This window comes from Trichechus manatus, unplaced genomic scaffold (genome assembly GCF_000243295.1).
Source record: "Trichechus manatus latirostris isolate Lorelei unplaced genomic scaffold, TriManLat1.0 scaffold00101, whole genome shotgun sequence".
Classification (NCBI taxonomy): Eukaryota; Metazoa; Chordata; class Mammalia; order Sirenia; family Trichechidae; genus Trichechus; species Trichechus manatus.
Window position 1 is genome coordinate 10,525,901 of NW_004444037.1, and position 16,896 is coordinate 10,542,796.

Sequence of the window (16,896 nt, forward strand, 5' to 3'; positions counted from 1 at the left end):
ATGAGAACTTGTTGGAGACACTGGGGCAAGGAATCCAGCATCTTATGGTAAATCAACTTCCCAGTGGATTAAGGGTCAGGTCAAGTTGATCGTGGCCCTTGGCATCGATGAGTAAGGACTTCTAAGAACTCAGGAAACAAGAAAAAGAAAATTAAATTTACCACAATTTCTCTTAGGGACAATTTTATGTTTGCTTTGGGAGGAATAATTACAGAATCCACTTGGGAGTTTCGCGGGGGTCATGTTGACACTCTTGGAGCATATCCAGTAACAACGGATGGTCTCTTAACTGTTGTTATGCTAAGTGGTGTTTGTAAACTGAGACTCTGCCACCCAAATCCCTCTTTCTCTCCAGTGTAACTCCTTGGTTCTCACCTAAATAAATGTTGAACAAATATTTAAAGAATATTGCCTTGGGGAGGGGCTAAATTATCGGCTTGGAACGCCTGTGTGTCCTGGGAGGCTTGGACCTTGCTCAGAGTTAAACCGTTTGTGGTAGAAAATTGAACCTCTGACTCCACATATAAAGATCTGCTCCCATGTCACCCTGCTTCTCACACTTAATTATGTGAGTTTTGTTTCTACAATTTTGAGAATAAATCAAGACTGGAATTCTGCTCTGTTGCTATCTTCCATTTGCCTGTTCCATCTTACTTTCATCTTTTAAGCTCTTGCTTTTGTTACGATTCTAAATAGGCAAATAAAAGTTCTAGGCATATTTTGTTTCAGCCCCTATTGGAGAAAGAAAAAAAAAATTAAAAGAAAGATACAATATTTAAACTTTCCTTTTTAGAAGACACAATTTATTCAATTTGTTCAAATAAATGTCCTAGACTTCCTTTCAGAAGCTCCCTGGTAAAAAACGAGCCCATATGCCATTTCCTGTTATTTAAAGTTACAGTAAAAGTTTCCTGTCATTTCAAATGCGTGGATGATATACATTTTGTTTCAGCCTCATTATACTACTAAAGAAGTCTGAGACGACTTCCAGGTGAAGGGGCATGATAGGCACAAAACTTGTTATCTGAATGATTTTTAAAAACTATTTGCTACCCTAGAATTTTAAAGCCTCTCCTCTACCATCCGATTTATAAACACATTTTCTATTGTTGCACATCAATATATTGACATATTACTTTTCAGTTGAATGCTACTATTAATATTTTTAGTAAAAAAAGTAACAGATTTGTCTACTTACAACGTATTTTAAGAAGGTTTACTTTGTTTATATATATGCTATTTTACAATACAGCATGTGCTAATCTCCCGTGTAAATGCAACCCTGAAATCATCTTAAACACCAATTGGAAAATATGATTTGATTTAAAAACACTTTTTTTGAAGAATTTATTTATTGTAAAAAGTCAGCTTAAGTTTATTTTATTGACTTTCTTTTTTTCTTCCTAAATGGAGAGTAATTACATGTCTGCAGTGGTTAAGAGCTATGGCTGCTAACCAAAAGCTCGGCTGTTGGCTGCTAAACACACAATAGATAAGTGGTAACTTTGGTGAAGTGTAAGGCAGCACACAATACTGCAGAAGCCAGCACAACTTGACCAAGACAAGGTCATGGAAGTTCCATAGACACATCCAAACTCCCTGAGGGACTGAATTACTGGGCTGAGGACTGGGGACCATGGTCTCGGAGGACAACTAGCACAATTGGCATAACATAGTTTATAAAGAAAATGTTCTACATTCTACTTCGGTGAGTAGTGTCTGTAGTCTTAAAAGCTTGTGAGCGGCCATCTAAGATACTCCACTGGTCTCATCCCATCTGGAGCAAGGGAGAATGAAGAGAACCAAAAACACAAGGGCAAAATTAGTCCAAAGGGCTAATGGAGCACAACTACCACAGCCTCCACCGGCCTGAGTCCAGCACATCTAGATGGTGCCTGGCTACCACCACCGAATGCTCTGACAGGGATTACAATAGAGGGTCCTGGACAGAGCTAGAGAAAAATGTAGAACAAAATTCAATCTCACAAAAAAAGACCAGACTTACTGGTCTGAATGAGACTGGAGAAACCCTGAGAGTATGGGCCCAGACACCCTTTCAATTCAGTACTGAAGTCACTCCTGAGGTTCGCCCTTCAGGCAAAGATTAGACAGGTCCATAACACAAAACAAGACTAAATGGGCACACCAGCCCAGGGGCAAGGATGAGAATGCAGGAGGGGACGGGAAAGCCGGTAATGGGGAACCCAAGGTTGAGAAAGGGAAAATGTTGACCTGTCGTGGGGTTGGCAACCAATGTCGCAAAACAATATATGTATTGTTTATTGAGAAACTAATTTTCTCTGTAAACCTTCAACTAAAGTATAACAAAAAAAAAAGTCAACAGTTTGCATCCACCAGCTGCTTCTTGGAAACCGTGTAGGGCAGTTCTACTCTGTCCTATAGGGTTGCTATGAGTCACAGTTGACTCGATGACAATGTTTTTTTTTTTTTTTTCCAGTTCATTTTTCTAAGTATTTTACCTATGTCCCAAGAAATTTATTGTGTCAAATTTGGGAATAAATGGAAAAATCAAATCACAGAATTGGATTTTATTTTGCATTATTATAGTTCTTTTAAATTTACATAGGTTAGTATTAGAAGAAAAGAAGTTAAACTTTGTTACTGTTAGCGGCTAAATATTCTGAAAGTCATTTGCCACTTATTGCTAATTTAATGTGCTAACTTGGAAATGGCACTCTTTTTATTCATACCAATGCTAGCTAGCTGGCTGTTCAGGTGGTCAATTTTATTACAGTTTTCTTTTCAACATCGGGCAGCACTGGTGATCTAGTCTGCATTTTAGCACTTCATACAGTATATCTTCATTATTTGCAGATTCCATAGTTGAGAGTTTGCCTACTCCCTAAAATTTCTTTGTAATCCCAAAATCAACACTCGCAACACTTTCATAGTATTTGTGAATATGTGCAGAGCGGTGAAAAATTTGAGTCACCTGGCGTGCATGCTCCCAGCAGAGGTTGAACAAGGCAATACTCTGCCTTCTTGTTTTAGCTCGCAGGCTGTAAACAAACATCCCTTCTGTGGTCTGTTTAGTGCCACATTTTCCACATTTTTTGTGCTTTTTGTTGGTGATTTCACTGTTGGAAAGGCCCCCAAACCTAGTGCGAAAATGTTGTTTAGTGTTCCTAAGCACAAGAAGGCTGTGATGTGCTTTATGGAGAAAATACCTGTGTTAGATAAGCTGCATGTAGCATGAATTACAGTGCTGTTGGCTGCAGTTCACTGTTAATGAGTTGACAGTATATATTAAATAAGATGTCTTTAAACAGAAATATATAAATCAAGCTTATGTATTGACCAATTGATAAAAATTTTGTGACCAGAGGTTTGTAGGAACCTAACCCTGTGTTTCCTCTAAGACCAATGGTTCAGTATTTACTATTCAGTGTTTATGGTGATTTTATAGAATATAACTAAGGTGAATAATGAGAATCGGCTGTATAAAATATAAAACGATAGGTGAGACCTCGTTCTATGAAGTAAAATAGACTCAAAATATGGGTAATATACAGTCAAATAATCCACTTGTTTTACAAAGATGTGAAGCTTGAGGGTCAGTCTGTGACAGATCAGATCTTTCTGAAAATGCCTTTTCATGTTACTGACAGTGTCTCAGGCACAAATACTTCATCAGACTCAGTGGAGTAGGTTTTTTTTTTTTTTTCTCTGCAATAATTCATTGTTATCATGTGAATGTGGCTAGAATTTAGAATAATACTTGTGATTCAATGTATTTGAAGTTCCATTTTAAAGGTATCATCTCATGATGTGTAAAAATCAAAACAGCTGCAAAAATAATGTAACAATTGCAAGTTTCTTTTGTGGTTTGTTAATCCCCTATCCCATGAGCTCTGGTAAGTGTGCCAAATGTTAATGAGAATCAGGATCATGTTGGGTAGAAGGGTATAAAGTTTATATTCTCTTTTCAGGGTTGTTGTGTGGCTTTACATTATTCACATCCGTCTTAACAATTCAAGCAGCGTTTATCCATTGGTATTTCCTGAAGTTTCTTTACTTTAAGGGTGACACCCTAAAATTGACATATAAGCAAGACACTTAATCTGTAAGGTTTTCATCCATAGCAATTTTACTGACATTTTCCTCTTACATGGATATTATTTAAAGATTGAATAGTACATGTAGAGTTTGCTGACCTGAAGGGGAGGTATCACATGAGAGGAGCAGCTTTGAGCTCTTGTACAATCTATTAAGTTGGGAGTTCTACTGCCAACTGGTGGTGGTTCTACTCTCAACTCTGCTTTCGACAATTTTATTCCAAGCAGCTCACCAAATCATCCTCCACACATGATTCATTTATTCCTTCGACAAATATTTATAAGCACCTACTGTGCACACTAGTAGTCTTTCCTTGGGTGGTGCAAATGTTTAACGTGCTAGGCTGCTAAATGTAAGGTTGGAGGTTGAAGTCCACCCAGGGGCGCCTTGGAAGACAGGCCTGGCGATCTACTTCCAAAAAATGAGCCATTGAAAACCCTGTGGAGCACAGATCTACTCTGACACACATGGGGCCACCATAAGTCAGAACTGACTCTGTGACAACTGGTTTTTTACTGTGTACACTAAAGATGTAGCAGCAAACAAAAGAGATAAGAGTCTCTGGCCTCATGAAGCTTATATTGTATTGGAGGGAGATAGGCAATAAACAAATAGATAGATAATAAATAAGTAAAATATATAGTTACATATATGTAATTTTATAAACGCAATGGAAAAAATAAAGCAAGGAAGTGGCGAGCTTGGGGAGTGTGACAGTAAGATGGTAAGAGATGCAATTTTAAACAGGGTGTTGTTAAGGAAAGTCTCACTGAGAAGGTGATATTTGATCCATGAGGATACGAGCACGAGCTTTCAGGAAGTGAGGGAGACCTCGACCTCTTGAGTGTCTTGTGGTAACCGAGGTAAGGGATAGTGGGCATGATGGTATCAGTGTTATAAGCAGATGTTGTTGTCAAGGTTATGAGTTTTGGGGAGTGGGTGTAAGGGAACAGTGGAGAGTCATGCCAGGAACATGCTGGGGAGCGTACTCTTAGCTCCTGACATCAGTTTATTCAACAAAGATGTTGGAAAAATGATGAATTTATTTTATTCATTTGTTGTTTTTATTGCCGTTGAGTTGGCTCTGGCTAATGACACCTTAATGTATAACAGAATGAAACATTGCCCAGACCTGCACTATCTTCATGATCATTGGTCTGTCTGAGTCCAGTTGCAGTTATTTTGTAATGCTTTCCAACCTAGGGGCTCATTTTTCAGCACTATATTGGACAATATTCTGTTGTGACCCCTAGGATTTTCATTGGCTAATTTTTGGAAGTAGATCACCAGGCCTTTCCTTGCAGTATGTCGTAGTCTGGAAACTCTGCTGAAACTTGTCCACCATAGGTGCCCCTGATGGTATTTGAAATACCAGTGGCATAGCTTCCATCATCCTAACAACATGCAAGCCACCACAGTACAACAAACTGCCCAACGAGTGGTGGATTTATTCATTTAGCAAACACTTATTGGCACCTGCATGTGCTAGGTACATTGCTGATGCTGGGGATGTGGAGATGAAGAAAACATGGTTTTGCCTTCAAGGGACTCAGCACAATAGGAGACCAGATAGGAAAACAATTGAATTGCTGTACTATGTGATCCGTTTACAAGGTATGAGTGTAACACAGGGAACGGGGAGAGATTAATGCCTTGATAGGGAAGGCTACCATCAGGGAAGAGGTAAAATCTGGATTGAGTTTTCGAGGATAAATAGAAGTCTGTGGACAAGGTGGATTAAAAAAGGCATCTCGGGTAGAGTAACAGACTGGATCTATCGTATATCAGGGAAACTACAGCTGGTTTATTTTTTTACTAGAACATAAAAAGGGAGAGAGAGGAACAAATAGATCTGAGTGAATTTTAGGGAAAAAGTTGTCGTTACTTAGGGATTAATTGCATATGAATGATGAGGTGGAGAGTGAGGCAGAGGTTTTAGGCTTGGAGGCTTGGGTTGATAGTTCCCAAGAAAATAATGTATAACAAAGGAGGAGTGGTGGCGGGGTTGGGAAGATAATGAGTTAATATCGAGGTAATGTTTTACTCTTGTTCAAGTTCATGGCAATAATTTTCTTTTGAGTGGAAAGTAAAAACAGCTTTCTTCTCTACAATATGACATGATCTATACTTTCCTTTCTTTCAGTGGTCTGCTGCTAAAACGTCTCAGGAAACAAACGAACTCTCATTTGTAGCATGTGCTGATTTCCGGGGTATAAATACTCCTACCAGATTGTGAGCTAAGAATAGTTCAACAACTTGCTCACACACCACTGCGTTTTGTCTTGTGACAAGTATGTGTTGAGTTCCCATGGGCCAGGCAGGCAGCAGTTTGCTGGATGTTTTTCATTCACTTCTCCACATCCACTTTCCACCCTTCTCCATCCCACTCTTCCCCAGGAGGTTGGTTTCAACAAGAGTTGCTCTCTTGCTCCCTGTTAGGCTCAGGCAATGGGAGTCATTGGCAAGAGAGCAGAGTGTTACATGGGTTGGCTGCTTGCCTCTATGAGAGGCTATGGCTCCTGTTAGGCACGCTTCCATACAGCTCTCTCCAAGTTCCAGTAACTGCTCCTTCTCTTTGTCCCTTCTGTCTAGCATGCTAACAGTTCCCTGCCCCTTGTTGGTTTTTCTAAACCCTGCCTGAACCTCTGTAAGTGACCTCTTCATTAAACGCTCTATGGTGACCCTGCTTTACTGGCTCATCTTTTTGCTGCTGGATCCGTCACTGTTACAAATGATGAATAAGATAGACACAGTCCTGGTTTTCAGACCAATGTGACCCCATATACCCTGATTTCTCCCAATATTTCTCTTCTGATGTGAGACAGTGGAAAGTATAAAATTTCACTTGCACAGTTGTTCATCCCCATGTCTAGTGGAGCTGGGTACCAAGGAAACTTCTGTCCTGGCCCTCTTGTACCCCGTTTAATGCGTACCTCTTGTGAGGGCTCTTAAGGCCAGCAGGATGTGCTGACATAGACAGCCGATGCTGTTGTCCCATCACAGAGAGAACAAGCCATATTTTTTTTTTCTTTTACCCCAGTAGTGGTGACGGATTTATGCTCCTGTGTCATTTGTAGTTGTCTGCACCTGTGTTATCTGTGGCTCATGTTTGTGAGAGAAGGCCAGCTAGGTGACACAGTTTGGAGCACTGGGCTGGAGTCATAGTATCTGGCCATGACATCTCTTTAGATTTCAACTTTCTCATAATGTAAGTGGAGGAAATGGTATTAGGTGATGTTGCAAGTCCCTTCAAGCACTAATGTTGTCTTCATGATAAAGTAAGGTCTGCAGGTCTGGGGGTGCAGTGACTAAAGTGCTCAGCTACTAACGAAAAGGTCAGGGGTTCGAACTCACCAGCCACTCCCCGGAAGAAAGATGTGACAGCCTGCTTCTGTAAGATTTACAGCCTTGGAAACCCTATGGGGCAGTTCTACACTGTCCTACAGGGTCACTATGAGTTGGAATCAGCTCCACGGTAGTGGGTTTGGGTTTTGGCTGCTGCTCTGGGAGCTGCCTTGACTATGACTTAGTAAACATTATTTATTAAACAGATCAACCTAACAAAGAAGAATTTAGGAATATATGTATATTTTTAAAATGATGGTTAGTCTCATCAATGAATAGTTAACGTAGCTCAGCAGCATGCCTCTGACCAAGGGATGTTTCAAAGAATAGTGTATTTATTAGTTATCTGTTGCTGCATAACAAGTTACCACCAACAGCAGCTTGAGACAACACAAATCTGTTACCTCACAGTTTCTGTGGGTCAGGAATCTGGGCACAACTTAGCTGGGTGCTCTGCTTCTGAGTCTGTCACAAGGGTGCAATCAAGGTGTGGGCCAGTGCTGGGGTCTCATCTAATAGCTTGACTGGGGAAGGATCCTCTTCCAAGCTCATTTGATTGTTGGAATAATTTCATTTCCTCAAGGGCTGTTGACTTGAGGGCCTCATTTCCACGCTGGCTGTTAGCTGAAAGCCACCCTCAGGTCCTTGCCATGTGGACCTCCCCAGTATGGCAACTTGTTTCTTCAGAGCCAAAAAGGAGTCTGCTAGCAAAACAGAAGTCACAATCTTATGTAGCCTAATCATGAAAGTGATGTCCCATCACCTTCTATTGGTTTGAAGCAAGTCACTAGGCCAGCCCACACTCAAGGGAAGGGGATTATACAATGGCTCATACCAGCAGGCAGGAATCATTGGGAGACATTTTAGAGTCTGCCTGCCACAAAGAGTGTACTGTTTTTCAGCAGTTCTAAATGAGTTTTAAAATCATGAGCTCTCCTAGTATATTTAAAGGTTAGCTTATTTGCCAAAGATAAAAAGTGAGACATAAAGGCAATGTGGGATCCTAAATGAACATCCTGGAACAAACAAAGGATGTTAGTAGACTAGTGATATTGAAATAAAGTCCTTCATTTAATTAAAGGTATTGTACCAATGTTAATTTCCTGGTTCTGATAATTATACTACAGTTTTTAAGATGCTAACACGAGGGGGGGCTGAGTGAGGGATGTATGAAAATTTTTCTGTATCATTTTTGTTAACTTTTCTGTAATCCTAAAAGTAACTTGGAATAAAAAGTTAGAAAAAAGTGGTTTATAAAATTTTAAAATTCATTAGCTGTATAAGCCTACTTAGTAGCTGTAGCTTATTCAGTAGTTTTAATTCTGTGTCCTTATCAGAACTTATTTTGCAGTTAAAAACGATCATTTTTTTGTAGATAAATCATACAATTTTTGGTAAATACATCTTCTAAAAATTCTATAGGTAAAATGTGCAATTCTTTTTTGTAGATAACATCATTTTAAAAATCCTTCCTAGTGAAAAATGCCATAAAAACCTCATGATCTCTATATAATAGCATTATTTCTATGTTTAGCAAAATTTCAGCAAATAAATATAGAGGTAGTGTAAGGGTTTTTAAGCTTTAACTTTAGTTGAAATGAGTTAGGGACTTTTGCACAAAACCAAATGCATTTTACATATCAATTTAAAATAATCCCCGTTTCTAAAACAGTAGTCAGAGAGCCAAACCTGACTCTTCCCCTGGGCTGCACACTGTTTTTTTAGTTATCAGTCTGTTTGTTGCTTGGATATAGGCACTTATCTTCCAAAATAGTGTGGTCTATCTCACCACACTGTCCCATGTGATGAAAAGCAAAATACTTCAACTCCTCATAGGCAGTTGAATTACATGCAAAGCAAGAACAAATGGCCCCTTATTTCCCTCACTATTTGAAAGGGCCAGTAGTTATTAATACTCTATCACTGTTTCTCATGTCCTGGTCTAGCAATTTAAAGCTTACGGGTCTCAGTTGGTTATATCTCTTAAGAGAGCTATTCAGAAACACTCTAGACATTTTTCTTAGGCCCTATTTTTAGAATGGAGGGACTAATGATGTTTTAATGTCTCTATATATTCCCAGAACAAATCTTGAGAAAAAAGTCTGTTACCTTTAGAAATTTAGCAAAGCTGGTGGGATTTTCAGAGCTCCTCTGAGAAGTATTGCATTTAAGAATGAATTTTGATTTACAGAACGTCAGTGGTAAAAGGGCCACGAAAAATCAGCTCTTCTAAACCCCTCATTTTCTATGAGGAAACCGTCTTGGTGCAGGTAAACTGCTGACCCAAGATCAGAGAGTGGGCATGTGAAAGTTGTAAGATGGTAGACGGATGCTTTCCTGCAGAAAAATGACAATGGGAAGAGTCAGTGACAAGAAGTCAGTTTCTGAGTTAAAGACTCAACTGTAGAGCAAGAAAACAGTCTCTCAGGCCCTTGCATGAGCTTCCTTACTGTTGCTATAGAAGATTCTGAGAAAAGACATGAAGTGATCAAAAAACATGTGAGTTCAGAAATGAGAAAAAGTCCAAGAGCACTTGTGAAGAGTTGGGCCCTCGAGTATTGGTCAGCTTCGCAGTGATCTTTCCACCCCACAGTGTCAGATGTGTTTTTTTTTTTTTTTTGCCCTTTAAATGGTACCTGGAATTCCACCAATTAGAACTCCAGCAAGCAGTCTTCTTCTAATGGTGCAAAAATCTGTCGGAGGGTAAAGTGCCCATCATTTATTATATATTACTCTGAATTATTTTCATCTGCTTTCTTTTTTGAAAGTCTAATTGACATCAGCGACACTCGGGGAATGTAGTTTCGATTGCAGCAAGGGAAGAAAGTGTTTAAAGAGCAAGTAGTATTCTAGTGGAAGTGGCCACCTGGCTGAGGTGCTGAAGCGGGGGTGGTCAGGATGGTATCAGGACACTGGGGCTCAGGTCAAAGACTAGGAGACAAGGAAGGAATGTCCAAGACAACTCTAGCTTGTTTTAAAACGTTACTGTTGATTGCCTCACACCTGGAAAAGAAAGCAGAAATGCTTTTATCCTTTTCTTGTGTTCCTTGACCCCTTAGGTAAATACTGATTCATTGCAGGTTAATTAGGCTTTTGTGGCATGAATGGAGACCCCAACCGTCGTGTATATAGGAGTTCCCCTGGGAAAGTGTATACTGAGGTTTACACTAGCCCTGAGTTGTGCTTTACAACATACATTTATGAGGAAATAATTTGTAAGGACTTAAATGCAATTAAAAATCAGTTGCTGTTGAGTTGATTCCAACGCATGGTGAACCATGTACATCAGAATAGAACTGTGCTCCACAGAATTTTCAATGGGCTGATTTTTTCAGAAGTAGATCGCCAGGCTTTTCTTCTGAGACACCTCTGGTTGGACTCGAATCTCTAACCTTTCAGTTAGCAGCCGAGCGTGTTAACCATTTGCCCTACCCAGGGAGTCATAACGTAGTTAATAGAATAGATTCTTGGGTCAGTCTTCCTGGGCTTGAATCCTGTCTTTGGCACTCAGTGATGCAGGACAAGTCCCTTTTATTTTTACTCTGCCTCAGTCTCCTTATTCGTACAGTAGGGATGCTAACAGTACCTAACACATAGAACTGTTGTGAGAATGATCACGTGAAACACAACAATGCCTAGCAAAGTGAAAGCAATTGCATGGTGATGATTATTCTGTGTTCTCCATGTTCCTCAACCATGTACCCCAGTTTTATAGGAGAAAGTATAGTTTCTAACTGTTCCAGAAGTAGATTTAGAACAGGAAGTCAGGTATCTCGTTTACATCGAAATATTGCCTGCACCAATTCATTTATTTTATGTCAGAAAGCTAATTCTTCCAAATGCAAAACTTCTCTTTCCACATCACTGCTATCAAATTTAGTAACATATTTAATGTATGTAAATGATTATGTGAATAATTATCAGCATTCTAAAAGTTACGAATTTTAAGGCGAGCTTCTGAGGGGAAGGTCAAAAGCATTTGTATCTGAATGTAATTGTTGAGTACCCTTTCCACATTTTTATCTATAACAAGATGTCTCTCCCAAGATTTCTTTTACGGACTCTATCAGTTCTGTTTCAACTCAATGGCTGGCACATCTTATCCTGTTTCTGGAATCTGTAGAAGTACAAATGGGTATTGTAAATGTGTTTGTTTAATCAAAACAGTTTGAAAGCTCAATTACCCTGGGTTGTGTAAACGGTTTGCAATTGACTATTAACCTAAAGGTTGGTGGTTCAAACTTACTCAGCAATGCCACAGAAGAAAGACCTGATGATTTGCTTCAGTAAAGATTACAGCCAAGAAAACCCTATGGAGTAGTTCTACTCTGTAACACACAGGGTTGACATGAGTTGGAGTTGACTTGATGGCAATTTTTTTTTTCCTTTTAAATATGAGAGTAGGATAGAAGTAGGTCCTTATATGGGATAGTAGGTAGAGCGTGGTCTGAAAGTTAAAAATCTGGATTCTGTTCCTACCTCTACAGTTAAGAGGCTATGTGACCTCACATCCATCCCAGAATCTCTCTGGGCCTGTCAAAAATAAAGGATTTGAATGATATATTCTTTAAGGTTTCTTACAGATCTAATATTGTATGATTCTGCAATATTTTATTGACCCTACATTTGTGAAGTGTGCATGCTTTGATTTGACACACACACACACATATATATACATGCACATACATATATTTATATATATATGTATTTTTTCTTTCCCAGTTTCCTTAAAACCATTTGAAATGCCTTTGCCAGATGGCCAACCAGGAGGAGAGAAAAATCTAGAGCTATAAAGTAGAAAAAGCCACTTGGATACACAAGAGAATAAGTGTGCGGCCTTGGCCTTGTTAGAGTCCAAGTCCCCATACACAGAACTATGGATCCAAGATTACATGCCAGGTGAATAAAAACACATTCCAGAGGTATCATTGCTCTTACCATTAATGGATGATTCCTTGAATTTTCCTGTTTTGCAGAGGACAAAGCAGAAATATGAAAAGATAAATAATCGCACAAGGTCGTCTGAGTTGCCATTTCTCTGTATAATGTTTCTTTTCAAGGGAGACTGGGGAAGTTAAGGAACAACTTTCTCTCTGTCTGCCTCTCAGAGATATTGGCAAGACACCAAATTTCTTAAAGGGAAGATAAAAAAATGAGAGCAACCTACTTAGTGACCTACATTTGCCTTTCTAAATTGGGGGCATTATTTCTATGTTAGCTTGTCTTTTTTGATATTGAGTAGAGCTCTTTTGGTTGATAAGTATATTTTGACACAGACCATTAAAAAATGATTTGGAATCAATTCTTGTGCAGGAGATAGTTAGATGATATATTACGGAACTAGCTCATTCCTTCTGGAATCAAGGCAATACCAAAAACCAAACTCAACCCATGGAGCACCATGTGTTACAAGTAGAACGGCTCCCTAAGGTTTTCTTGGCTGTCTTTTTTTTTTTTTTTTAATTGTGCTTTAGATGAAGGTTTACAGAGCAAATAATTAGTTTCTCATTAAATAATTTGTATATATATTGTTTTGTGACATTGGTTGCCAACCCCATGACATGTCAACTCTCTGTCGTTCTCAACCTTGGGTTCCCCATTTCCATTCATCCAGCTTTCCTGTCCCCTCCTGCCTTCTCGTCCTTGCCCCTGGGCTGGTGTGCCCATTTAGCCTCGTATAAGTGGTTGAGCCACGTGTATTATTGTTTGTTTTATGGGCCTGTCTAATCTTTCACTGAAGGGTGAACCTCAGGAGCGACCTCAGTACTGAGTTAAAGGGTGTTGGGACCATACTCTCGGGGTTTCTTCAGTCTCTGTCAGACCAGTAAGTATGGTCCTTTTATGTGAGTTTGAATTTTGTTGTACATTTTTCTCCAGCTCTGTCCGGGACCCTCTGTTGTGATCCCTGTCAGAGCAGTCGGTGGTGGTAGCTGGGCACGATCTAGTTGTGCTCGACTCAGTCTGGTGGAGGCTGTGGTAGTTGTGATCCATTAGTACTTTGGACTAATCTTTCCCCTGTGTCTTTGGTTTTCTTCACTCTCCCTTGCTCCAGATGGGGTGGGACCAGTGGAGTATCTTAGATGGCCGCTCACAAGCTTTTAAGACCCCAGACACTCGCTATTCACCGAAGTAGGATGTAGAACATTTTCTTTATAAACTATGTTATGCCAGTTGAGCTGGATGTCCCCCAAGACCATGGTCCCCATGCCTCAGCCCAGTAATTTGTTTCCCCAGGGAATTTGAAGCTTCTATGACTTTGCTTGGTTAAGTTGTGCTGACATCCCCAGTATTGTGTACTGTCTTATCCTTCACAAAAGTTATCATTTATCTATTGTCTAGTTAGTGTTTTTCCCTCCCCAGCCCTCCCTTCCCTTATAACCATTAAAGATTGTTTCTTTCTGTGTGTAAACCTTTTTATGAGTTTTTATAATAGTGGTCTCATACAGTATTAGTCCTTTTGGTATTGACTTATTCCACTCAGCATAATACCCTCCAGATTCATCTATGCTGTGAGATATTTTGCAGATTCATCATTGTTCTTTATAGTTGCATAGTTTTCCATTGTGTATATGTACCATAGTTTTTGATAAACATTTATCTGTTGATTGTCACTTAGGTTGTTTCCATCTTTTTGCTATTGTGAATAATGCTGCAGTGAACATGGAAGTGCATGTGTCTATTCGTGTGATTCTCATTCTCTTATTTCTCTGGGATATATTCCTAGGAGTGGGTCTTGGCTATAATCTTTACAGAAGGAGATCACCAGGCCTTTCTTATGTGGCACCACTGGGTGGGTTCTAACCGCCAACCTTTAGGTTAGTAGTCAAGTACAAACCGTTTGCGCCACCCAGAGATCTTAACACGACAATAGGGTGGCTAAACCCTTTGTCGTTATTATTAAGATAATAATATAGCACCGGTGGCTTAGTTTTCTTAATTTCATTATTATTTAGAGAAGAATCTGTAAAAACATTTTCTTCTTTCTTTTTTCTTCTAGTCACGGTCTCCTGCCCTGTAGGTCCTTCTGTGAGGCTGCAGAAGAGGGCTGTGAATCAGTCCTGGGGATGGTGAACTCCTCCTGGCCTGATTTCCTCAGATGCTCCCAGTTTAGAAACCAAACTGAAAGCAGCAATGACAGCAGGATTTGCTTCTCACCACAGCAGGAAAAAGGAAAGCAATGTAGGTGTCTTTGTTTCAATTCATTTTCTAAAGCTTTTATTGAATTATACTGTTCATTCAGAAATGTACATAAATAATAATTGTAAATTCAACAGATTTTAACAAAGTAAACTGATCCACGTAACCAGTACCTAGATCAAGAAACACATTATTACCAATATTCCAGAGACCTGCTCAGGATGGTTAGTTTTATGTGTTGACTTCTCTAGGCTATGGTGCCCAATTATTTGGCAAAACACTAGTCTAGTTGCTGTTGTAAAGTAGTTACATGTGATCAAATCAGTTGGCCTTAAGTAAAGCAGATTACCTTCCATAATGTGGGCAAACCTCAATAAATCAGTTGAAGGCCTTAAGAGCAAAAAGGCCAGGAGATCACCTTTCATCCAAATAATAGATTGGCTTATAAAATAAACCATATCACCTGTGAGTACTGTGCTCCCTTAAATAATCAATTATATGAGACCAAACAGTCAACATTAATACTAAAGCAGAGATGAGAAGGTAAGGAGGGGCAGGAAAGCTAGATTAATGGAAACAAAACAAACAGAATGGAAATAATGAGAGTACTGACACATTGTGAAAAATATAACCAATGTCATGGAAAAATTTGTATAAAAATTGTTAAATAGGAACCCAATTTGCTATGTAAACTTTTCACCTTAAACACGATAAATTTTTTTTTTTAAAGGAGTTTCTAGGGTGTTTTGCCTCCTCCTACTCCCCCACCCCTGACAATCGTGTGAAGTAAGACTCTCTCCATGTATCTATATCTATACCTGTACCCATACACAGAAGAGCCCTGGTTGCACAGTGGTTAAGCACTCAGCTGCTAACTGAAAGGTCAGCTGTTCAAACCCACTAGCTGCTCCTGGGAGAAAGATGTGGCAGTCGCTTCCGTAAAGATTTACAGCCTTGGAAGCCCTACAGGGCAAGTTCTACTCTGTCCTGTAGGGTTGCTATGAGTTGGAATTGACTCAACAGCAGTGGTTACCCATTTGCATACCCATATCTATATCTATGTGTCTCACTAGTTCTGTTTCTCTAGAGAACCCTAAGACAAGCCTCAGCCCTCTCTTCATCATCTTCTTCGCTCCAAGAAACCCATCTCCTGACTTCTATCACCTTAGGGAGAGAGAAAGAGAAAGATGGCAACAGGTTTGGTTTTGGGGTGTGTATATATATATATATATATGGAATGGTACAGTGTATATTCTTTTTGTATCTGGATTCTTTTGCTCAACGTTATGTTGGAGAGATTCATTACATTTTCATTTTGTAATTCATTCATTCTCATTGTTACATTGTCTTCTAATGTCTGATTATACTACAGTATATCTTTCCATTCTACTGTTGATGGACATTTGAGTTGTTTCCAGTTTTTAGCTATTATAAGTAGTAATGCTGTGAGTAGTTTTGTACTTGTCTTTGATTGGACAAAGTATTTGTTTAGCCAAAAAGTTTTCTAACGTGGTTGTACAAATTTATACTCCTAGCAGCTATGTGTAAAAGCCACAGTTGCTCCAAATCTTCCCCAAAGATTGTTGTCAATCTTTTTCATTTTAGGAATTCTAATAGGAGTATTGCGCTATCTCTTGGTGGTTTTAATTGACATTTTCCTGATAAATTTGATCACATTTTCATATTTTTTGTCCATTTGAATATTCTTTTTTGTGAACTAAGTATTTTGTCCATTTTTATAATGGATTATCTGTCTTTTCATTATCAATTTATACTTCTTTAAGCACTCTAAGACAAGTCATCTGTTGATATATAGCAAAAATTTTCTGTCTGTAGCTTGCCTTTTCACTTTCCTATTAGTCGCTATTATATAACAGAAGTTCTTAATTTTGATGAGTCCATGTTTTCTTTTGTGGTTAGTTTTTTGTGTCTTAAAAAAAAACCTTGAGGGAGTTCCGGCAAAATGGTGCTCTAGGCAGAAGCACCACGCTGTCCTTCCACAGCAAAGATCCAAAAAACTAAGCTGAACAGAGAATACAACAATCCTGAAAACCCTAAAACATCAAATGAAGAGATAAAGAACTCAGCCAAGCACCAAATGGAGTGAGAAAACTGACAGAGAACGGAGAGCGAGGAGAGATTCATGCAGAGGTACCCTACCAGCTAACGGAGAGCGGATCTGCCATCTTGTACTCCTATCGGAGACCAGCAAACAGGGGGTACGAGAAAGCAGCCTCACGGAGCGTCCAGCGGGAGACAAAACAACCGGTAATTTGCGATATATGCTTTCCCATCCCCCACCCTTCTTCACCCCGACTGGGCCTCCTCTGCTTCCCG

General features: G+C 39.3%; 1 protein-coding gene across 1 annotated transcript in view; it reads left to right on the plus strand.

Annotated features, from left to right (window-relative positions):
• Window positions 1-16,896, plus strand: part of CORIN (corin, serine peptidase) — a 190,079-nt gene that overhangs the window by 81,538 nt on the left and 91,645 nt on the right. The window contains 1 exon segment of the mRNA XM_012557423.2: window positions 14,420-14,601. Within this exon segment, the coding sequence (XP_012412877.2) occupies window positions 14,420-14,601 (182 nt within the window).